Source organism: Lepidochelys olivacea (assembly GCF_965140295.1).
Source record: "Lepidochelys olivacea isolate rLepOli2 genome assembly, chromosome: 10".
Lineage (NCBI taxonomy): Eukaryota > Metazoa > Chordata > Testudines > Cheloniidae > Lepidochelys > Lepidochelys olivacea.
Window position 1 is genome coordinate 46,116,562 of NC_140420.1, and position 24,584 is coordinate 46,141,145.

Genomic DNA, 24,584 nt, shown 5'->3' on the forward strand with positions numbered 1-24,584 from the left:
TTCTTGGGGGGTGGAGGGTGAGAGCAAGAGAAGAGACTTCTTGATACCTTACATGCGTGCCCCTTGGAAGAGCTAGTTCTACAGCATTCAAGAGGTAAGGCTATGTTCAATTCAGTCCTAAGTCACTCACCGGAGATGGTTCAAGAACTGGGTATAGCTGAGCCACCAAGTAAGAGCCAGTGACCTCGGTCTAATTAATTTCCATGTCCCTGGTGGAGGAATCTTACAAAAAACCATCTCTGCGCCACTAATCTTCAGACAGCAGGTTCCAAAAAAACCCAATACAACTCACCAAAAAGACCCGCAAATAAAAGGGGAGACAATCCGAATCCTCACCCTTGGCATAGGTCTTCACACTGGAGGACAAAACACAGGAGAGCTGGGCCAAAGCATTCTGTGTCAGAGATCTGGCTCTGGAACCAGCATCCAGAGGAGAGCCGGCTAGGGTAGAGTCTGACCATCTTTAGGAAACACTGCAGAACCTCCTCCTTTGAAAAGGTCTTTCCACTGGAAGAAGGACCCTCACAGCATGAACACCCCCTTCTACCTACACATGGCCAACCGGCTCTCAAAACAACCCTGGAAACGTGAAATCAATCACCTAAAGAATCCCCAAGACTAATAAATTAATACAATTTGAAAAACACACAAACCCTCCCACAAGCCGAGATTTTACCCTGAAAGGGGAGAAGTGCCAGAGACCTATGAAGTGCACTAGGAACTTCGTTAGAGCTATTGATTTTAAGTGGCCGGTGCTGCAGTGATGGGTGGCAGGATAAACCCCAAAGAGAGAGAGGATTCGAGAAGGTATTTAAAGCAAACAGATATCCTTTGGAAGGCTGAAATCCAGCCTCAATGGCATAACCTTCAGCAGATTCGATGCATGATGGAGACTGGGAGGGTGAAGAGGGAACTTGGATGAGCAAACAGCCATGGACACAAAAACAATACACAATAATTCCTTCAAGTATCTCAGGAGCAGGAAGCGGGTCTGCTGGGGACAGACACTGAAGCAAAGCTAAATGCATCACTGGGACAAGTAAAAGAACAGTCAAATCACCAAGGCGAGGTGGTATCCATCTAAGAGTTTTGAAAGAGCTCATTGAAATCAGCTCCGGTCCTGGCAGGCTTGGGGATCCTCAAGGAGCCTTATTGCAGTGCCAGGGCGTAGGCACCATCTTGACCCCCGCTCCGCCCCAGGCCCCGCCACCACTCCACCCCTTCCCCCAAGCCCCCGCCTCGCCTCTTCTCTCCCCTGCTCCACCCCGTTCGGCCCCTTCCCCCAAGTGCAACCCCTCTCACCCCCACTGCCTCCTGCACACTGCTGAAGCTGATCTGCGGCAAGCAGGGAGGCTCTGGGAGGGAGTGGAAGGAGCTGATTGGTGGGGCCGCGGGGAAGGGGGGGAGGAAGCGCTGGGGGGAGGGAGAGGAGCTGATTGGGGGGCTACCAGTGGGTGTGAGCACCTATGGCCAGGGGAACGGTGTGAACAACCTGTGCAGAGAGAGCGATAAAACGCCTAGATGGGCACTATGTGAGGGACAAACCAGCTTGGTGCCAGGGAAGGACAATCATGTCTCCACAATCTCCTGGCACCCTTTCAGCACCCCAGAAAGCAGGACCAAACGGCGCGCTGCCTGATTGTATTGATTTGGACTTTTCAAAATGCCTTCCGTAAAGGCCCTCACAAGAAGCTTGTAAGGAAACTAAGGAGTGCTGGAGGGAGAGGGGAAGAATTCCTGCCTGGGATCAGAAACTGACCCAGGATACGTCTACACAGCAGCAGGGAGGTGTAATTCCCAGCGTGGGTGGATGTACGTGTACTAGCTGTGCTCGAGGGAGCACCTACAAATAGCAGTGTGGCCATAGTGGTGGCCACCCGAGTACAAGCCCCCCCATGCCCTGGGTAGTTCTCGTGTGGCTAGCATCCCACAGCCTTGCTGCTATTTTTAGGCACTAGTTCCAACCGAGCTAGCGGGGGTCTGTCTGCCCGCACTGGGAATTACCCCTGCAGGTGATGTGCAGCCGTACCCGAGAGAAACGAAAACAAAACGAGGAATAAACGGCCCATTTTTAGGTAACAGCAGGTGGCTGTCCAGGGCAGTGTACCAGGGCTGTGCTGTATAATACCTTCCCGAATGATCTAGGAGAGGAGGGGAGCAGTGGCAAGACTAAGGGACCTAAGGAAGCTGGGGGATGGCCAGTGGAATTCAGGCTTGGCTACTGCAAGGCAATGCACATTAGCTGCTCAGACACACGGCTGGGGCCTACACAACGCACAACCACTCGGAAAAGAGCTGGCCATCGCTGGGAGCAGCTTGAGGCTAGATGGGCCCCAGGTCTGTTCGGGCCATGCCTACATGCCTGGTGTGGCTGTGCAGAGCTGAGCGGCGGGGGGCAGTTAACGATGGATAGGCCACGAGAACTCCCTCACCCAGCCTGGGTACAGGCTGCTACCAGCACAGTTTTGCACCTCCCCAACCTTCCCATCGTGGCTCAGCTCCGCCAGGCAGGCAGGGGAATGGCGGGCACCCAGCAGGGATTCCCTACAGCTCAGTAACCATCACTTTGCAATGCTCGCTCAGGGGCACCAGGAGCGTGTCCTGCTCAGAGGAGCTTGCTTTGTCTCTCAGGGGTTGCTGGGCAGGCCCCTCGTCTTCCTCTTCCTCTCCCCCTTCCTCACTCAGATTAAAGACCAGCTTCAGCTTCTCAGGCTGTACAGAATTCAGGACGATCACGCCCAGCCCCAGCAGGAAGCACAGCAGCCCTGCAACGCAACATGGGGGGACTAGTTACAGGCTGCAGGTCTGTACCTTTCCTGCACTATACTACCTCTGTGCCACCAGAGGGCTCCCTGGGCTTGGCTGAGCCTCATGGCCAACTACATGGGCTTTGGTGCCACTCTGCTCTGATGGTGCAGTGCGAAGCAGTCCAGGACGTGGGACAGGGTGAGCAGAATGGACTATGGTATCCCAGGGGAGGCCTCCCTGTCTCATGTGAGGGGTCATAACATGACAGGACTCGCTGCTCGAAAAACTAAACCGCCTCTCTATGGAGAGAACTATTTACAGATCTGCTGCAACAGCATCTAGCATTCCAGCCATATGCACACTGACCGACAGCCTGGTGCCTCTTCCCTTCCCTTCCCTCCTGCAACTTTGCTGCACCCTCCAAGTTCCATGCAGATTGCTACCACTTTATATAATGCAATATCCTCCGTATTATCCATCTCGTTCCTTGTACACCTTAACATCTTGTTCGCTTTGCAGATTGCTGCTACTGTTGCACACTGAGCAGGACATCACTGAGTTGTCCACAGCGAGCCTTGCCCCTTTCCTCAGTAGTTACAGATAATTTAGAACCCACTAGTGAGTCTGAATACTTAAAACTGCTGTTTCCAATGTGCATGACATTACATCCAACAGCACTCAATGCCATGGGCCATTATATGCCCCCCAATCACCTAGCTTGGTTAGCTCTTTCTAAAGTTCCTCACGCTCTTCTCCAATCTTGCCTATCCTCAATATTTTTGGGTCATCTGCCAATTTTACTACCTCGCTGCTCAGTTCTTTTTCCAGATCTTTAATAAATGTATCAAACCAGTCCTAGCTTTACTGCTCCACTGTTAGTGGAGTTGAATATGCCAACCCTTGTAGTCACTCGCTCACACTGTACTGGTGAACGCCTTCTTTGAAAAGATACTAACCATCTCCATGATGGGCTTGAATTTCCAGTGCTTTTCCTCTTGCACTGTATCCAGGGCTTAACTTGTGCCAGGGCTTGCCAGGGCTGGGATACCACCCGGTATCTCTAGGTTTGGCAATTCAGAGCCCCAACACCTCTGGGCTTGGCAGCTCACAGCTCTGGCACCTCTGGGCTTGGCACATCAGTTATGAAAGTAACAAAATTACTGGAGCTCCAGCACGCAACTGATGGAGCCCTGGCACCTCTTTCAGTACAAATTAAGCACTGCTGTTATCCCAGCATGGGGGAGGGATTCAGGTAAAGGGGATTACCCACCCCTCGGAGAAGCAGACATTTCCTGTGTGATTAGAAACCTCTAATTTGTCCGCCTTGGCATTTAATCAAATCCAAGGCCCAAGGGGGCCCCTGAGCTGCAATGTTGCTCTGATCCATCTCTCCAGAATCACAGCCCAGGGCCCGCTCCTTTCTCACGGCTGATGTAATGCTGCACTTGGGGTCTGGAAAGAACTTTCTCAAAGGGTTGTCAGAGCCCTGGGCAAGGTTCCCCTGGAGCTCTGAGCCAATTTGCCCTGTTGGAATCAGGTGGAAGCACCCCACACCATCAGTTTCCTGTGGCCAAGTGCGGTGTTGGGGGAACTGGTGGCTTTTGGTCCCACCTGTCTCTTTCCCTGTGTTGCTAGGTCACACAGCAGCACTGGAGAAGAGGAGAACCCCAGTTCACTCAAAAAACTGCCCACTGACCTGTTGCCAGCGTGAACCAGAAGGATGCCCCGTACACAGTCTGCAAGGAGGCTGGACCGAACCGGATGGTGCACAGCGGGGAGTTCCTCGCGACAGAGAAGAAGAGCAGTGAGAAGATCAGCAGTGCTGCCGTGAGCAGGATCATGTAGCCCCCGTACAGCAGGACTGGCATGGAGAACAGCATGTTGGAAATCAGCCAGGTGCAGAAGGCCAACCTGCGAGAGAGCAGCGGGGTTGAAAGGAGAGGCCATCCCTTGCTTTTACACTGACCTGCTTTGGGCAGCTCCCGAGACCTTCTCTCCGATCACGAGTGGGCAGCATCCTCGTCACCTGACCCTGCAATAGTCATCCTTTGCACTGGTATAAAGGGCTACAGAGAGCCAGGCCCACAGATCCCACGGCATCTGCACTGAACCCAACCTCCTGCCTCGCCCGAGGGGCACTTCAGGCTGAGCTCAGCCCCGGTGTAATGCTACTGAATTCCAGGGATGACTTTCTTAGAGGATCCCAGTTGGACACACTTGCCCTTGAAACCACCTCCTCGGCAAGAGGGAGGACTGGACGTGGCGATAGTGTGCAGTGAGGATTGAGCTGGGGGTGCAAGTGTGCAAGTGCAGGGGTCCCAGTGCTCACAGACTCTCCACTCCTCACCTAGGGGAACATCTCCCTCTGAGAGGCCCTGGAATCCATGGAACGTGTGCATGCAGAAGAATTTCCTAACTACCCATGCCAGACTGCATTATCAAGGGACACACCTGCTCTGTGATGCCAGACCCGCCACAGCGGCCTTGCCAGGGGGTGCTCCAGATATTCAGAAACCCATCTTGGGAGATGACCTTGAATCAAATAGACCCCACCGTTCTAAAGCAAGACCCTACGGCAGTTTGGGCCAGGGAGTGACAAAGAACATGGTACCCCACTGACGCTGCAGGAGGGCTTTTGGAAGGCAGAATGCAACTACCTGAGGCAGAGTTTGGCTGGGATGGGGACTAACATCCCTAGTTCTGCATAAATGCCATGTGACCATAACTGACCACGGGTGGCCAGGGCCTTGGCTGGGTCTCCTCCAGGATTCAGAGTGGTAGCCGTGTTAGTCTGTATCAGCAAAAACAACAAGGAGTACTTGTGGCACCTTAGAGACTAACACATTTATTTGGGCATAAGCTGTCATGGGCTAAAACCCACTTCATCAGATACTTGGAGTGGAAAATACAGTAGGAAGATATATATAGCAGTACATGAAAAGATGGGAGTTGCCTTACCAAGTGGGGAGTTGAGACAATTCAATTAAAGTGGGCTATTACCAACAGGATGAAAAATCACTTTTGTAGTGTGTGACGAAGTTCCTCCTCTGCCTTGGTGGATCCTGTGCTTTTTGGCAGATTTGCTCACCTCAGAGTTTCACGGCAGCCCTCAGTTTGGCCACTTTTGCTAGTGGCTCAAACCTGCCGTTCAGTCAGCTAACCTCAGCACTGGCCAGCATGGGGGAAATGGCAAACAATCTCCAGTCTCTGTTGTCCTACCTAGTGGGTCAGGGATAGGCCAGATCCCTTTCCAAATTAGACCTTCCCTTCTGGTGTTGCTCACAGACCAGGTCAACTCCTCCTATGTCCGATCAGGAGTTGGGGGGAACCCAGGCCTGCCCTCTACACCGAGTTCCAGCCCAGGGCCCTGTAGATAGCAGCTGTCCACATCTCCTGTTTTAGCTGCATGACAGCTACAACTCCCTGGGCTACTTCCCCATGGCCTCCCCCCAGCACCTTCTTTATCCTCACCACAGGATGTTCCTCCTGAAGCCTGATCACACTTGTACTCCTCAGTCCTCCAGCAGCACACCTTCTCGCTCCTTGCACGCCCCCCACTAACTGATCGGAGGTCCTCTTAAAACCAAGTGTCCTGATTAGTCTGCCTGCCATAATTGATTCTAGTATTTCTTAATTAGCTCCAGGTGTCTTAATTTGCTTGCCTGTCTTAATTGGTTCTAGCAGGTTCCTGATTGCTCTAGCGCAGCCCCTGCTCTGGTCACTCAGGGAACAGAAAACTATTCATCCAGTGGCCAGTATATTTGCCTTCTACCAGACTCCTGTAACACCTGCCCCTTTTGCGGCGTGAGGGAAACCCTGGCGCACGTCTATCTGGAGTGCGCCAGGTTGCAGCCCCTATTCCGGCTCCTCACCAATCTTTTGTTACGGTTTTGGTTGCACTTTTCTCCTCACCTTCTCATCTACACACTCCCTGTCCGTGGCCCCACTAAGTCGCGGGACCTCCTGGTCAACCTCCTCCTGGCCCTGGCTAAAGCGGCCATCTATAAAACCAGGGTGAGGAGGTTGGCCGATGGAGTCTCCTGCGACTGCGGGGCCTATTTCCGCTCCTCTGTCCGTTCACGCCTCCGAGCGGAGTTCCTCTGGGCGGCGTCCACCGACTCCCTTGACGCCTTTGAGGAGCGGTGGGCGCTGTCCGGGGTTCTCTGCTCGGTGTCCCCGTCCGGTTCCCTTCATTTGACCCTTTGACCGCACTCCCGTCCCTGTTTTTCATTAGTTGTCCCCCGTAATTAGTTGGTTCTCCAGGCCCTGTGGATCTCCCCCTTAGGCTGGGGGGGGATCCTTTTGTAGTGGACGAGCTCTGCCCGCCCACGTCCTGGATTCCCAATAGGACCAGACTCCTGTAACACCTGCCCCTTTTGCGGCGTGAGGGAAACCCTGGCGCACGTCTATCTGGAGTGCGCCAGGTTGCAGCCCCTATTCCGGCTCCTCACCAATCTTTTGTTACGGTTTTGGTTGCACTTTTCTCCTCACCTTCTCATCTACGCACTCCCTGTCCGTGGCCCCACTAAGTCGCGGGACCTCCTGGTCAACCTCCTCCTGGCCCTGGCTAAAGCGGCCATCTATAAAACCAGGGTGAGGAGGTTGGCCGATGGAGTCTCCTGCGACTGCGGGGCCTATTTCCGCTCCTCTGTCCGTTCACGCCTCCGAGCGGAGCTCCTCTGGGCGGCGTCCACCGACTCCCTTGACGCCTTTGCGGAGCGGTGGGCGCTGTCCGGGGTTCTCTGCTCGGTGTCCCCGTCCGGTTCCCTTCGTTTGACCCTTTGACCGCACTTCCGTCCCTGTTTTTCATTAGTTGTCCCCCGTAATTAGTTGGTTCTCCAGGCCCTGTGGATCTCCCCCTTAGGCTGTGGGGGGATCCTTTTGTAGTGGACGAGCTCTGCCCGCCCACGTCCTGGATTCCCAATAGGACCAGACTCCTGTAACACCTGCCCCTTTTGCGGCGTGAGGGAAACCCTGGCGCACGTCTATCTGGAGTGCGCCAGGTTGCAGCCCCTATTCCGGCTCCTCACCAATCTTTTGTTACGGTTTTGGTTGCACTTTTCTCCTCACCTTCTCATCTACGCACTCCCTGTCCGTGGCCCCACTAAGTCGCGGGACCTCCTGGTCAACCTCCTCCTGGCCCTGGCTAAAGCGGCCATCTATAAAACCAGGGTGAGGAGGTTGGCCGATGGAGTCTCCTGCGACTGCGGGGCCTATTTCCGCTCCTCTGTCCGTTCACGCCTCCGAGCGGAGCTCCTCTGGGCGGCGTCCACCGACTCCCTTGACGCCTTTGAGGAGCGGTGGGCGCTGTCCGGGGTTCTCTGCTCGGTGTCCCCGTCCGGTTCCCTTCGTTTGACCCTTTGACTGCACTCCCGTCCCTGTTTTTTCATTAGTTGTCCCCCGTAATTAGTTGGTTCTCCAGGCCCTGTGGATCTCCCCCTTAGGCTGTGGGGGGATCCTTTTGTAGTGGACGAGCTCTGCCCGCCCACGTCCTGGATTCCCAATAGGACCAGACTCCTGTAACACCTGCCCCTTTTGCGGCGTGAGGGAAACCCTGGCGCACGTCTATCTGGAGTGCGCCAGGTTGCAGCCCCTATTCCGGCTCCTCACCAATCTTTTGTTACGGTTTTGGTTGCACTTTTCTCCTCACCTTCTCATCTACGCACTCCCTGTCCGTGGCCCCACTAAGTCGCGGGACCTCCTGGTCAACCTCCTCCTGGCCCTGGCTAAAGCGGCCATCTATAAAACCAGGGTGAGGAGGTTGGCCGATGGAGTCTCCTGCGACTGCGGGGCCTATTTCCGCTCCTCTGTCCGTTCACGCCTCCGAGCGGAGTTCCTCTGGGCGGCGTCCACCGACTCCCTTGACGCCTTTGAGGAGCGGTGGGCGCTGTCCGGGGTTCTCTGCTCGGTGTCCCCGTCCGGTTCCCTTCGTTTGACCCTTTGACTGCACTCCCGTCCCTGTTTTTTCATTAGTTGTCCCCCGTAATTAGTTGGTTCTCCAGGCCCTGTGGATCTCCCCCTTAGGCTGTGGGGGGATCCTTTTGTAGTGGACGAGCTCTGCCCGCCCACGTCCTGGATTCCCAATAGGACCAGACTCCTGTAACACCTGCCCCTTTTGCGGCGTGAGGGAAACCCTGGCGCACGTCTATCTGGAGTGCGCCAGGTTGCAGCCCCTATTCCGGCTCCTCACCAATCTTTTGTTACGGTTTTGGTTGCACTTTTCTCCTCACCTTCTCATCTACGCACTCCCTGTCCGTGGCCCCACTAAGTCGCGGGACCTCCTGGTCAACCTCCTCCTGGCCCTGGCTAAAGCGGCCATCTATAAAACCAGGGTGAGGAGGTTGGCCGATGGAGTCTCCTGCGACTGCGGGGCCTATTTCCGCTCCTCTGTCCGTTCACGCCTCCGAGCGGAGTTCCTCTGGGCGGCGTCCACCGACTCCCTTGACGCCTTTGAGGAGCGGTGGGCGCTGTCCGGGGTTCTCTGCTCGGTGTCCCCGTCCGGTTCCCTTCGTTTGACCCTTTGACCGCACTCCCGTCCCTGTTTTTCATTAGTTGTCCCCCGTAATTAGTTGGTTCTCCAGGCCCTGTGGATCTCCCCCTTAGGCTGTGGGGGGATCCTTTTGTAGTGGACGAGCTCTGCCCGCCCACGTCCTGGATTCCCAATAGGACCAGACTCCTGTAACACCTGCCCCTTTTGCGGCGTGAGGGAAACCCTGGCGCACGTTTATCTGGAGTGCGCCAGGTTGCAGCCCGTATTCCGGCTCCTCACCAATCTTTTGTTACGGTTTTGGTTGCACTTTTCTCCTCACCTTCTCATCTACGCACTCCCTGTCCGTGGCCCCACTAAGTCGCGGGACCTCCTGGTCAACCTCCTCCTGGCCCTGGCTAAAGTGGCCATCTATAAAACCAGGGTGAGGAGGTTGGCCGACGGAGTCTCCTGCGACTGCGGGGCCTATTTCCGCTCCTCTGTCCGTTCACGCCTCCGAGCGGAGTTCCTCTGGGCGGCGTCCACCGACTCCCTTGACGCCTTTGAGGAGCGGTGGGCGCTGTCCGGGGTTCTCTGCTCGGTGTCCCCGTCCGGTTCCCTTTGTTTGACCCTTTGACCGCACTCCCGTCCCTGTTTTTCATTAGTTGTCCCCCGTAATTAGTTGGTTCTCCAGGCCCTGCGGATCTCCCCCTTAGGCTGGGGGGGAATCCTTTTGTAGTGGACGAGCTCTGCCCGCCCACGTCCTGGATTCCCAATAGGACCAGACTCCTGTAACACCTGCCCCTTTTGCGGCGTGAGGGAAACCCTGGCACACGTCTATCTGGAGTGCGCCAGGTTGCAGCCCCTATTCCGGCTCCTCACCAATCTTTTGTTACGGTTTTGGTTGCACTTTTCTCCTCACCTTCTCATCTACGCACTCCCTGTCCGTGGCCCCACTAAGTCGCGGGACCTCCTGGTCAACCTCCTCCTGGCCCTGGCTAAAGCGGCCATCTATAAAACCAGGGTGAGGAGGTTGGCCGATGGAGTCTCCTGCGACTGCGGGGCCTATTTCCGCTCCTCTGTCCGTTCACGCCTCCGAGCGGAGTTCCTCTGGGCGGCGTCCACCGACTCCCTTGACGCCTTTGAGGAGCGGTGGGCGCTGTCCGGGGTTCTCTGCTCGGTGTCCCCGTCCGGTTCCCTTCGTTTGACCCTTTGACCGCACTCCCGTCCCTGTTTTTCATTAGTTGTCCCCCGTAATTAGTTGGTTCTCCAGGCCCTGTGGATCTCCCCCTTAGGCTGTGGGGGGATCCTTTTGTAGTGGACGAGCTCTGCCCGCCCACGTCCTGGATTCCCAATAGGACCAGACTCCTGTAACACCTGCCCCTTTTGCGGCGTGAGGGAAACCCTGGCGCACGTTTATCTGGAGTGCGCCAGGTTGCAGCCCGTATTCCGGCTCCTCACCAATCTTTTGTTACGGTTTTGGTTGCACTTTTCTCCTCACCTTCTCATCTACGCACTCCGTGTCCGTGGCCCCACTAAGTCGCGGGACCTCCTGGTCAACCTCCTCCTGCCCCTGGCTAAAGTGGCCATCTATAAAACCAGGGTGAGGAGGTTGGCCGACGGAGTCTCCTGCGACTGCGGGGCCTATTTCCGCTCCTCTGTCCGTTCACGCCTCCGAGCGGAGTTCCTCTGGGCGGCGTCCACCGACTCCCTTGACGCCTTTGAGGAGCGGTGGGCGCTGTCCGGGGTTCTCTGCTCGGTGTCCCCGTCCGGTTCCCTTTGTTTGACCCTTTGACCGCACTCCCGTCCCTGTTTTTCATTAGTTGTCCCCCGTAATTAGTTGGTTCTCCAGGCCCTGCGGATCTCCCCCTTAGGCTGGGGGGGAATCCTTTTGTAGTGGACGAGCTCTGCCCGCCCACGTCCTGGATTCCCAATAGGACCAGACTCCTGTAACACCTGCCCCTTTTGCGGCGTGAGGGAAACCCTGGCACACGTCTATCTGGAGTGCGCCAGGTTGCAGCCCCTATTCCGGCTCCTCACCAATCTTTTGTTACGGTTTTGGTTGCACTTTTCTCCTCACCTTCTCATCTACGCACTCCCTGTCCGTGGCCCCACTAAGTCGCAGGATCTCCTGGTCAACCTCCTCCTGGCCCTGGCTAAAGCGGCCATCTATAAAACCAGAGTGAGGAGGTTGGCCGACGGAGTCTCCTGCGACTGCGGGGCCTATTTCCGCTCCTCTGTCCGTTCACGCCTCCGAGCGGAGTTCCTCTGGGCAGCGTCCACCGACTCCCTTGACGCCTTTGAGGAGCGGTGGGCGCTGTCCGGGGTTCTCTGCTTGGTGTCCCCCTCCGGTTCCCTTCATTTGACCCTTTGACCGCACTCCCGTCCCTGTTTTTCATTAGTTGTCCCCCGTAATTAGTTGGTTCTCCAGGCCCTGCGGATCTCCCCCTTAGGCTGGGGGGGAATCCTTTTGTAGTGGACGAGCTCTGCCCGCCCACGTCCTGGATTCCCAATAGGACCAGACTCCTGTAACACCTGCCCCTTTTGCGGCGTGAGGGAAACCCTGGCGCACGTCTATCTGGAGTGCGCCAGGTTGCAGCCCCTATTCCGGCTCCTCACCAATCTTTTGTTACGGTTTTGGTTGCACTTTTCTCCTCACCTTCTCATCTACGCACTCCCTGTCCGTGGCCCCACTAAGTCGCGGGACCTCCTGGTCAACCTCCTCCTGGCCCTGGCTAAAGCGGCCATCTATAAAACCAGAGTGAGGAGGTTGGCCGACGGAGTCTCCTGCGACTGCGGGGCCTATTTCCGCTCCTCTGTCCGTTCACGCCTCCGAGCGGAGTTCCTCTGGGCGGCGTCCACCGACTCCCTTGACGCCTTTGAGGAGCGGTGGGCGCTGTCCGGGGTTCTCTGCTCGGTGTCCCCGTCCGGTTCCCTTCATTTGACCCTTTGACCGCACTCCCGTCCCTGTTTTTCATTCGTTGTCCCCCGTAATTAGTTGGCTCTCCAGGCCCTGCGGATCTCCCCCTTAGGCTGGGGGGGAATCCTTTTGTAGTGGACGAGCTCTGCCCGCCCACGTCCTGGATTCCCAATAGGACCAGACTCCTGTAACACCTGCCCCTTTTGCGGCGTGAGGGAAACCCTGGCGCACGTCTATCTGGAGTGCGCCAGGTTGCAGCCCCTATTCCGGCTCCTCACCAATCTTTTGTTACGGTTTTGGTTGCACTTTTCTCCTCACCTTCTCATCTACGCACTCCCTGTCTGTGGCCCCACTAAGTCGCGGGACCTCCTGGTCAACCTCCTCCTGGCCCTGGCTAAAGCGGCCATCTATAAAACCAGGGTGAGGAGGTTGGCCGACGGAGTCTCCTGCGACTGCAGGGCCTATTTCCGCTCCTCTGTCCGTTCACGCCTCCGAGCGGAGTTCCTCTGGGCGGCGTCCACCGACTCCCTTGACGCCTTTGAGGAGCGGTGGGCGCTGTCCGGGGTTCTCTGCTCGGTGTCCCCGTCCGGTTCCCTTCGTTTGAGCCTTTGACCGCACTCCCGTCCCTGTTTTTCATTCGTTGTCCCCCGTAATTAGTTGGCTCTCCAGGCCCTGTGGATCTCCCCCTTAGGCTGGGGGGGATCCTTTTGTAGTGGACGAGCTCCGCCCGCCCACTTCCTGGATCCCAATAGGACCAGACTCCTGTAACACCTGCCCCTTTTGCGGTGTGAGGGAAACCCTGGCGCACGTCTATCTGGAGTGCACCAGGCTACAGCCCCTATTCCGGCTCCTCACCAATCTTTTGTTACGGTTTTGGTTGCACTTTTCTCCTCACCTTCTTATCTACGCACTCCCTGTCCGTGGCCCCACTAAGTCGCGGGACCTCCTGGTCAACCTCCTCCTGGCCCTGGCTAAAGTGGCCATCTATAAAACCAGGGTGAGGAGGTTGGCCGACGGAGTCTCCTGCGACTGCGGGGCCTATTTCCGCTCCTCTGTCCGTTCACGCCTCCGGGCAGAGTTCCTCTGGGCGGCGTCCACTGACTCCCTTGACGCCTTTGAGGAGCAGTGGGCGCTGTCAGGGGTTCTCTGCTTGGTGTCCCCGTCCGGTTCCCTTCGTTTGACCCTTTGACCGCACTCCCGTCCCTGTTTTTCATTAGTTGTCCCCCGAAATTATTTGGCTTCCCAGGTCCTGTGGATCCCCCCCTTAGGCTGGGGGGGGATCCTTTAGTAGTGGACGAGCTTCGCCCGCCCACTTCCTGGATCCCAATAAGACCAGACTCCTGTACCCCTCTGGGCTGAGTCTGTCACAAGTGGTAAGCAGGGTGGCTCATTTCAAACAGTTAACAAGAAGATATGAGCAACAGTAGGGGCAAATTAGCTTGGGGAAATTAGTTTTCTTTAGTTCTTGTAGTGACCCATCCACTCCCAGTCTTTATTCAGGCCTAATTTGATGGTGTCCAGTTTGCAAATTAACTCCAGTTCTGCAGTTTCTCATTGGAGTCTGTTTTTGGACACCATCTGTTACTCTCACCTTCTTGTTAAGTGTTCGAAATAAGCCACCCTGATTACCACTACAAAAGTGATTTTTCATCCTGTTGATAATAGCCCACTTTAATTGAATTGTCTCGATCCTCCACTTGGTAAGGCAACTCCCATCTTTTCATGTACTGCTTTATATATCTTCTTACTGTATTTTCCACTCCATGCATCTGATGAAGTGGGTTTTAGCCCATGAAAGCTTATGCCCAAATAAATTTGTTAAGTCTATAAGGTGCCACAAGTAATCCTCGCTGTTTCTCCTCCAGAAGTGGCACCTCCACCTATCTCCTACGTGATGCACTGAATCGTCACTGACTGAGAAGGAAGAGTACCAGCTACAGAACCACCAATTTCTGGAGCATCTAGGATGGGTTCTTGTCACCCAAGTACTGGCCTTGCTTATCGTCTGGCATGGCAGCAGATCATGAGCCCAGCTAAGTAAACCTTAGCTCAGTGTTAAGAGCATCTGGATGACTCTGCAGAAAGCTCATCAACAATCTGTCAGATGCTATTCAAGCCTTGGACAGTAATTTCCTAAGGATGGTTTATGGCCAATGAAATCAGTCCCATTATGATGCTACATTGAGCCGCACACTGTGCATCTCAGGAAGCTACTGAAGCTCTTTGACCTTCCACCTGAGAGAAGCCCCTTCCCTCGTGGACGGATCTCCCAAGGTGCGGTGTCTTGCTGGGCCTTACCACAGAGTGACAGAGGTATAGTGGCCAGAGATCCGGTACTGGCTGTGCACGCCGCACGGGCTGTGCTGGCTAAACTTCTCTGCCACATACAGGATGGGGCTGGGCAGCCCCTTCGCCAGGCTGTCCACGTAGATGCGGGCGTAGTCTGCTCCCAAGTGCCAGGCAAAGTGCTCATTGTAGTTGATGGTTTCGCTGATCTGATTCACTGGGTTCCCTGCAGGAAAGAGACATGTTTCTGTTCTGCAGCAGCTCAAGGAGACCGAGCACATGGGGAAGGGGAGCTGGGAAGAGCTGCTCAGTCACCCAAGGGCAGGGCACTTTTGCTGATCTTACCTCCCCTCTGTCCTGCCAACCTGCCCCGGGGGAGCTGAAAGACCCCAGTGTCTCCCCCTCCTACTCACGCTTGACTTGAAGACCAGGACTCACCCACTAGCGTGATATTGACCCCCGCCAAGCCGACATGGAGGCCGACGTCTGCGTTCACCATGGCACGGCTGAAGGATTTATAGGAAGTGTTCACCGTCACCCGGCCGATCTCCCAGTCCCTGGTGAAGTTAACACCTGTGAAGACGGCAGTAAACAGACATAGCCCCTGTGCTACTGAACCAGCCATTGGCTGTGCACAAAGAGCGAGTGACAAACTCCTTGTCTCCATGGCAGCAGCCAAGCGCCTGTACATCAGGGGTGTGCATTGAGAGCGCTCTAACATAGGGCTGTCCTGTAAATGCGCTATGTAGATCCTGCAGGCGGGCAGCGGTGATAGTATGCCAACTAGATAGCTTCCACAGCATGACAGCAGGGTCTATGTGGGGCAGTCAGAGCACAGCCCCATCTCAGCGTGATCTCCATGAGTCTGTCCTGCTCTGCTGACCCAGAGGCCACAGTGCGTCCTGCCCGTCCCAGCCCCAGTATGGAGAGCCTCACGCCCTGGCGGAAGACTCACCATCAGTGTTTGCCCCTGGTGAGGGAGGTGACTTCACTCAGGGCAAAGGCACTTGGTCCCTCCTCCCCTCAGCACAGAGCAGGCCAGGGGTAGCTAGGCTGGGGAAGGCCACTGGGTTGTGTGTGGGCATGGGGGGAGCTAGGCTGCTTGTAGGGGCAGTGGAATTTGGGGGGAGGGTTGTTTGTATGAGGCACTGGTTTTGGGGGATGGGGCTTCAGGTGAACATGAGTAAAAGCCAGCTGGCCTCTGTGTTGCCCTTGAGCCCCAGAGCATTGCTGGGGAGCCTGACTGACAAATGCATGACTTCAGTTCACCTCTGGGTGGGATTTCACTTTCTGGCCCCTGTGTGAATAACCTGCTGGTCACATGGAGGGGGCGAGCGCTGGCAGCCAGCCCTGAAGGGTTTATTTACCTTGAGATGTGCGTCACCCAGCGCTGGCGGCGGCCTGGCCACCGCTCACAACTTCTGCACAAGTATGTTCGAATCCTGCCCATCCGTCCCAGCACAGGTGCTGACTTTCATTTTTCCCAGTGGGTGCTCCACCCCTGCTCTGCCCCAAGGCCCTGCCCTGACTCCCCCTCTTCCTGGCCTCGCTCTGCCTCTTCCTGCTCCCACTCCACCCCGTACCCCAAGGCCCCCCGCCATTCCCCAAGCACCTCCTGCCAGCTGCCGAACAGCTGATTGGTGGCCCCACCAAACAGCTGTGGCTGGTAGGCGCTGAGCACCCCCTATTTTTAATATGGGTGCTTGAGCCCTGAAGCACCCATGGAGTCGGCGCCTCTGGCTCCAGCATCTCCACTCGCTGAATGTCAGCGGTCTCGTCTCTGAGAGCTGCCCTTTCCCCGATGCTGCCATGCCGAGTGCCAGGAGGATGGCACCGTGCTGCTGGGACACCAGGGCATTGCAGCCCTGCATGCCTGAAAGGGAGCTCACTGAGCCCAAAGGGAAAGGGCTGGATCGATAGCCTGAGGGACTGCAATTCCCTCGGGATCCATAGATCACAGCCCCCCGCGCAACCTTCCCCACCCCCACCCCACAACCCTCCCCTAGAAAGGCTGTGTTCAGGAGGCTGTGGCAATTCTCGGCACACCTATCGGCCCAGGCCTCTCTGACGAGGCACAACAGAGGGTCCCGCTGAGGTGCTGGTGTTTGTGATGCAGACGCTTTCATGATTAGGGTCCCCCAGCAGATGTCCAGCGGCAGTGGGCCTTGTGTTCTGTCAGTGCTGCAGATGACCCCTGGAGGAGAGCTGCTTGAATGACTTGTTGCAAATAATTTATCCTACCAGGGGCCAGCCACTCCTCTGCTCGCTAACTGCACTGCTGGAGCCAGCGCCTCAGAACGTTAGTCAAAAAAGGGGTTGAGTCGTCTTCTTTCCCCGCACGGTATTCAATGGGACACCCCCACTTCCTTGCTCTTCATCAACCTTTGCTCTTCCTCTCCTCTCTACCGGGGAGTGTTTCTTGCTATTTCCCACTTTGGTCCAGCCTCTCTGCCTGAAGGGGCAGATGACTACGGGGAACCGGGGCGTGGCAGCAAGTACTCACTGAGAATCACTGCTCCAATGAAGAGGCTGGTGACCACTCGCAGCAGCCAGAAGAACCTCTGTAGGGAGGACAGGACAGATCAGGAGCCAGCCACGCTCCCCTTTCCAGTCTGTGAACTCAACAGAGCCCAATGGCAGAACCAGAGAAGTTCTGTTCACTTCATGGTTTCTGCAGGCCAGGGCTGGCCAGAAATTTCTGATCAAAACATTTTTCCTTCAGAAAACAGGGCTTCCTTGAAATCACCATTTTCTGCAGGAAAAGATTGATTTCAGAGGGATTTTCCAATGGGAAAATCAAAACAAACGAGTTCAGTTAGAAACCTCAACCAGAAACAAATCATAATGTTTTGGAACCTGCCCCAATCCTGAGTAGGGTGACCAGATAACAAGTGTGAAAAACCGGGACACATTTTGGGGGTGTGGGGTGGGATAGTTGCGTATATAAGACAAAGCCCTTAATATCGGGATGGTCCTGATAATATCGGGACATCAGGTCACCCTACTCCTGAGCCCCAGATTAACTGCAGTGGAAGTGGTAGATTCTGAAACAAACTGAGATGGGACAGGAAACTGCAACTCCCATGAGTCACTGCGGCAGCTCCCTCACAGGGAAAGACTGCTGTGCATCATGGGAGTTGCAGTCCAGCCGTGGCATGGGGCCTCTAGGGGAACGTGGTTGCGGAGGGACACAGACCTACAACCCCCTGAGGCACTGCAGTTGCACAGGCCAAGGGAGCATTCTGAAATGTTTTTACCTAGGGAAGTTGAAACCTTTCAGCGGGTTGAAAATGAGGCAGCAGGGTTCTGTTTCCACGTTCCCAAATGGAATTTTCCTGAACTTTTCAATTCATAGAAGTTTAAACATTGCAACATTTTGTCCCAATTCAGGAAGAAAATGTATGTCACAATATTGGAATCTGACACCAGACGGGAAACCTGTTGGTCAATCAGGTCTAATGTAGGCACACGTGACCAGGGCTATTGTATTTTATACTAGTGTTGGGGACAGTCTGAGGTCACAGTGAAGGTTTGGCTTTGGAGAAGGAGGCAGGGGTGTGCTGGGTGGGGTTCCTTTGCTACAAGGCCAGTGCGTTCCTTGTGGAGGTGTGAGATTAACCAATAGCACGTGGGGTATCGAGGCCTGTGAAGTGTGGCTCTCTTCACTGAAGTTCTTGTTTCTCTGAGGTTGCGTGGGTGGGTTTCACAGATCAGCTGTGGGATGGTGGGACAGATACCCCCAGAGCTAGAGCTGGGCAAACGCTGAAAACCTTGGATCTGGGCCTGAATGTTCCTCATGAGTCTGGCAGTTGGTCTAGACCTCCATGAGATGGGGCCAGACATGGAGCTTGGAGCCAGGTCCAGGCTCCAGGCCCACCTCTAGATAACACCTCAGACATTAAAGAGCCCATGAAAGCAGGCTTCTGGCCCAGTCTCCTGGGCCAGGCTAGCCCCCTCCATGCTGCTTTTCATTAGGAGGAGTGCCCAGAGGCATTTCCCCTAGTCAAAGTGGCTGCAATAGCCCTTCTAGTTCCCTGGATGGTACTAGCGACTCGGTTACTGGGGCAGTGATGTGTCCCCCTGGGGTCTCATACACACTGAGTGTGTCGCTGTCTCTCTGTGGGGGAGGGGAGGGCTCTCCGCTTCCTCAGCACTTTAGTGGGTTGTTCTAGTGGCCAGATGGCTGCTCACGCTACCTGCAGGCCCCAGAGCGCCTCCCCAGTGCACGAGTTCAATAGCCTCTGCCCCTGGGGAAGTTCACCCATCCAGAGACAGTGTCAGCTGTTCGGTGCCATCGTGGCCTATCAGTCTGTGCCACATGCTTGGTGGGGGAGCTCTGAGTCCACCAGCCAGGAGGAAAGGGGTGAACTCCCCCTTGCTTTTAGCCTAGGACGGGAAGCTGTGCATCCCCCACCCCCTTCACCGAATTCCTGCCCTTACCCCTTTGCCCCGGATTCCAGGCAGGATGAGAATGAACGTGGCCAGCACGGTGAGGAACACGGAGATGATCACGACCCAGGTCGTGTTAAAGGGGAAAGGTGTCCTGGTGTTGGGGTAGAAGGGGAAGGAGCCATCGAGCAAGGTCATCACAGTGCCTGGGAGAGGCAGGAGATCTACAGACACAACATGAGCAGCGAGTGAAACGAATGCTTCTGGCTATTCCTCCCCACAGAGCAGGGACACACTTCCCCCTCTCTGGAGAGCAGAGGAAATATACCCTGGGATACCAGCCCGGCCTTCTCCAGCTCTGCCGGAGCCCCTCAGTCCCAGCCCACGGCCCCCTGCTATCCCAGCTCTGCTCCGGCCCCCCAGCTCTGCCGGTGCCCCTCAGTCCCAGCCCACAGCCTCCTGCTATCCCAGCTCTGCTCCGGCCCCCCAGCTCTGCCGGAGCCCCTCAGTCCCAGCCCACAGCCCCCTGCTATCCCAGCTCTGCTCCGGCCCCCCAGCTCTGCTGGCACCCCTCAGTCCCAGCCCACAGCCTCCTGCTATCCCAGCCCTGCTCCCCCAACTCTGCCAGCTCCCCTCAGTCCCAGCCCACAACCCCCTGCTATCCCAGCCCTGCTCTCTCCCACCAGCTCTGCCAGTGCCCCTCTGTCCCATCCCTCAGCCCCCTGCTATCCCACCCCTGGACCCTGTTGTATTAATTTAGATGGAATATAAGGGCCAAAGATGCTATCACAACTCAGTTATTGTTCAACATTAACCAGTTTTCAACAAGGCACGGGGTTTGGTACGCAGAGACACTTGGCCTGTTCAAGTTCATGGCAAACGCACCATTCAACAGTATTTTTACCTTTTATTAAGAACACAAAAAAGAAGGACATACAGTTAAAGTCTTTGAAATGTGACCTGTTTAGTAAGGCTTGTAGTTTAATGACCTTTGTTGTTCCCTTTTCCTTTAGCTAGGATTACTGTATTTCAGGTTCCCAAAAAGAGGACACTGCCAGAGGGGCAGGGAGCGGGAGAGGGAGTGGGACATGGGGTACAGTTGTGGAAGGGGGTGTACTAGGAGGGGTGCCTGGGATGGGGGTTGGAGGGGGTACCTGCAGCCTCACACTCGAGGTGGGGGGCAAAAACAACAAGGAGTCCGGTGCCACCTTAAAGACTAACAGATTTATTTTGGCATAAGCTTTCATGGATAAAAAACCACTTCTTCAGATGCATGGAGTGAAAATTAAAGATACAGGCATAAATATACTGGCACATGAAGAGAAGGGAGTTATCTTACAGGTGGAGAACCAGTGTTGAAGGCCAATTCAGTCAGGGTTTATGTGGTCCACTCCCAATAATTGATGTGGAGGTGTCAATATCAAGAGAGGGAAAATTGCTTTTGTAGTGAGCCAGCCACTCCCAGCCCCTATTCAAGCCCAAATTAATGGTGTTAAATTTGCAAATGAATTGTAGCTCTGCAGTTTCTCTTTGAAGTCTGTTTTTGAAGTTTTTTTGTTGAAGGATGGCTACTTTTAAATCTGCTATTGGATGTCCAGGAAGATTGAAGTGTTCTCCTACTGGCTTTTGTATGTTACCATTCCTGATGTCTGATTTGTGTCCATTTATTCTTTTACATAGAGACTGTCCATTTGGCCAATGTACAAGGCAGAGAGGCATTGCTGGCACATATCACATTAGTGGATGTGCAGGTGAATGAGCCCCTAATGGTGTGGCTGGTGTCGTGGGGTCCTATGATGGTGTCGTTAGAGTAGATATGGGGACAGAGACAGCAAGGGGTTTGTTACAGGGATCTGTTAGAGGTTGGGGGCATGTCACGGCAGCAGGACGGCTGGTGCAGGATGGCTGGTCAGGACGTCTCTCAGGATGAGGATGAAGAAGGCCCAGGGTCCCAGGAGACAGTGGGGTGGCAGCCATAGATTGGTGCAGCTTGCTCCATTAGTCAATTTTTCCCCACAGTCTCTTTCTTTAAAGACCTCCCAAGGTGGTGGTGGGAGAACAGCCCTTCCCCTCATTATTTGTCCACCAATTAGGCCTAATTTCCAACACACCGATTTTGGTTCATTGCTTTTCAATCTCACACTGTTCTTGTTTACCAAGCATGATCTCAACACAGTCCTTGAGTTATTTCAGGGGGCCTTTTTGTATGGACTAATTCAGTCTTGTCTGCTTTCGTGCTTTTTCCCATCAACATCTGCTGTTACCGGGCCATCTTATGAATTTACGCTCACTTCTGACAGTTAAGCTCACAATTATGGGAAATGTGTAGGCCCAGTGATTACAACAGCCCCGGCACAGCACTGCCAGCGGCCCTCAGACCAACCTGCAGCCCCTCTGCTATCCCAGCCCTCACCCAGTTCTGCTGATGCCCCTCACCCAACCCACAGTCCTGTTGCTATGCAGTGCAAATGACTGCCCCCAACTGCTCTGCTGACGCACCTCAGTGCTGACCCGTTATTGACCAAAACCGGCCCTGGAGATAGAGAGCTCTGTGTGTGTTACATACTGACTAGCTCTGGGCGGGATTACGGACCATAATGCCATGATGATGACCTGTAAAGCCAGCCACATCAGGAAGAGTACCTCCTCAAGAGCTTTAAGAGACTGTCATGCTTTTCGACAGGGCCGCAGGGGGAAAAGGCAGGGCAGGGGAGGTTCCAGTACTCCTGCTCGAGTCTCCAGTTTTTAAATATTATGAAGTTGGCCACCCTAGGCAGGGGGTGAAGTTCATGCACAGTGAATCACTTCACTCCCAGATAGGTCTTTCCACAGCTCTGAAATGGTCCTGCTCACTAAAGCTCCTCTTTTCAGGGACTCAAAATGCCTAGGCTGAACAAGCCATGTTTCAATAAAACGTGGTTTAAAAAACCATGTATCTTGTGAGTCCCGTCAATAGACATATCAGAGTCTCAAAATGGCTCATCCATATCGCCTGAAATTTGAGGGGAAAAACCCCCAACCATAAAAATTGCACAATTTGAAGTGGAAACGGCCTTTGCTGAGGGTTTCCAAAAGCAGCCAGTCAGGTCCATCGGTATAGTGGAAAGCAAAAAGCCTCCCGAACCATGGGCGGGGGCTGTCTATCTCTGGTAGCCCTGGTTTGGGCCCATGCTCTGGCTGCTTCATGGGCCAGCTTCTCAGGACAGCTCAGCATTCTGGGTTGGAGATATGGGCTCTGGGCACTTCCGAAAAGCTGGTCCGAGGTGCGGGCGCTGAGCACGCAGAGATCTGCCCACCCTCTACCCTGCAGATTTACAGACTACAGGCAGTGAGTCACCCTGTGCATATGCTGCCAGCCTGTCCTCCATGAGTCACAAATGGAGGTGCCGCCGGTCAATAAAGGGAAACTAGTAAGTCATCATGGGAACAATTTTGTCACGCCTACCCAGAACCCCAGAGACATAGCACTAGGCTGCAGAACTCCCTCAAAGCGTCTTCGCACATCTGAACCACCTACTCCCTCATCCTCTGGGAAATCGTCTCTCCTGGCATTCACAGGCAAGAGAGGCCGGGGCCTAGGGCAGGGTGGGCACACGTCCAGAGAGGCAAATTTACTTCACTTGGGCCCAGCGCAGTGCCAGGGCAAATGCCCTGCCTGGCTCGGTCATGAGCACAAAGCGACTGGGAGAGGAGGGGAAACACGGTGCTCTCAGGACCATGCACATTTCAGCCAAAGAACAAGGGGCGGCTGAGAGCGCCTCCAAGCCGGCCAGCATGATAGAATGCTCAACTATATTATACTGTTCAGCCACTAGGTGGCACCGTGCCTCAAATACCTTATTTAAAGGCCCCTCAGCCATGCCTGGAAGAGCCTTAAAGAAAGAATCCAATGATGGACACATCTGGGACAGGTAAGCCAGCCCTGATCTGGTACTGGAGCATGACAGCCAGTGTCTCCTGCCAACTCCATGGGGACCAGCTCAGGTCTCTGCTCCTGTGCTGTGCCCCCACCAGACTGCAGCCTGCCCTTGGGTCCAGGCTGGGGGTGCTAGCATAGGGGGAGCCAAAACAGCACAATCCGCCCTCCCTCCCCGCATTTATTAACATTCGCTGAATGTTCTTGCTGTAGCTTAAAGCCCTGGGCCTGAGGGGCTTGTTGGGCCTGTGCCATTCAGCCCCAAGGCAGTGCTGAGCCGGCCATTCCAGGTTCTAGGTGAGGGGCCCTTTTCCTTGTATTGTCACTGAGCTCTCCCTGCCGCTTCCCTGCAGCAGTGCTCAGTGCTCAGAGGAGACGGGTGATTCTGGGGTGCAGTGAGTGACACCCCCCCCTATTGGCCCCATAGCTCAGAAGTTTGATCATGCCACAGGTGCCTGCTCAGGAGTATATGGCTCTAGGGAAGCAAGACTGCAGCTCCCCCCCCCCCCCCACCCACATACAGAGCAGCCCCCATCACCACGGCAGCGAGGCACTTAGTTCCCATGGGCAGTTAGTTGCCAGCACCCCTAGCAAAGGGGGTGTCCCAGAAGCTCTGCTCTGCCTGCAGAAGTGCCCACGTCCCCCAGCGCGCCAGGCCTGGCTCTCCCACGCTGTGTCTGGGAGCAGTGCACAGAGGCAGCAGCAATGCACACTGACTTACCCGTCTCTGCTGCTCACCAGCAGCCAGCTGGGCTGCTGAGCAGTGGTTCCACACGCGGCCGAGCGCTGGCTGGAGAACCAGAGCTGCTCTCCCTGCCTCTATATAGGAACTCCCTGGGCAACAGGCAGGCTGCCAGGCCTGCGCGTCTTGGCTGTGCTTTTCCCCATGGCACATGCCTCCTGCACTCCAACAGCAGCAGGTTGCTGGAGTGTGTCAGGGAAGCACCAGCCCCACCCACACCTGAGCAACATCTTCCTGCGCTGCAGTTACCCACCCCTGCTCCAAGCCCGGCGCAGACAGGAGGCAGCAGAGCCACAGACATGACCGCCCCACCTGCTGCAGCAGTGAGCACCCTCTGGGTGCTGGGGGCCTGCTGGGAGCCTGCTGGGAGAGGCACGTTCCAAACTCTCCGCCCTGCCCCCGCTGGCCCCTTTGGCTGAACTGGGAGATTCCAAACTGGCTTATGAGTTAGTTTCAGTCAAGCAAAAAACTAGATGGATAAAAGTTCCAGTTGCCTTTTTCAATGAGCCTTCAGAAAAGGTTCAGAGAAGGGCAACTAAAATTATTAGGGGTTTGGAACGGGTCCCATAGGAGGAGAGATTAGAGACTAGGACTTTTCAGCTTGGAAAGGAGGGAAAGGAGCTTTTCAGCTTGGAAAGGAGACTAAGGGGGGATATGATAGAGGTATCGAAAATCATGAGTGGTGTGGAGAAAGTGAATAAGGAAGTTATTTACTTGCTCCCATAATATAAAAACTAGGGGCCACCAAATGAAATTAATGAGCAACAGGTTCTTCTTCACTCAGCGCACCTTGCCTGAGGAGGTTGTGAAGGCTAGGACTATAACAGGGTTTAAAAGAGAACTGGATAAATTCATGGAGGTTAAGTCCATTCATAGAATCATAGAATCATAGAATATCAGGGTTGGAAGGGACCCCAGAAGGTCATCTAGTCCAACCCCCTGCTCAAAGCAGGACCAATTCCCAGTTAAATCATCCCAGCCAGGGCTTTGTCAAGCCTGACCTTAAAAACCTCTAAGGAAGGAGATTCTACCACCTCCCTAGGTAACGCATTCCAGTGTTTCACCACCCTCTTAGTGAAAAAGTTTTTCCTAATATCCAATCTGAACCTCCCCCACT

At 55.0% G+C, this 24,584-nt stretch overlaps 1 protein-coding gene across 1 annotated transcript in view; it reads right to left on the reverse strand.

The window, feature by feature from the left end:
- DUOX2 (dual oxidase 2) overlaps positions 1-23,513 on the reverse strand; it is an 86,619-nt gene extending 63,106 nt beyond the window's left edge. Inside the window, exons 1-6 of the mRNA XM_084640790.1 lie at positions 23,447-23,513; positions 18,861-19,033; positions 16,924-16,981; positions 14,859-14,993; positions 14,433-14,646; positions 4,445-4,659 (exon numbers count right to left, since the gene is read on the reverse strand). Of these exons, the coding sequence (XP_084496916.1) occupies positions 4,445-4,659; positions 14,433-14,646; positions 14,859-14,993; positions 16,924-16,981; positions 18,861-19,007 (769 nt within the window). The 5' untranslated portion in view covers positions 19,008-19,033; positions 23,447-23,513. The remainder of the gene's footprint in view (positions 1-4,444; positions 4,660-14,432; positions 14,647-14,858; positions 14,994-16,923; positions 16,982-18,860; positions 19,034-23,446) is intronic.
- Positions 23,514-24,584: the final 1,071 nt, after the last annotated feature.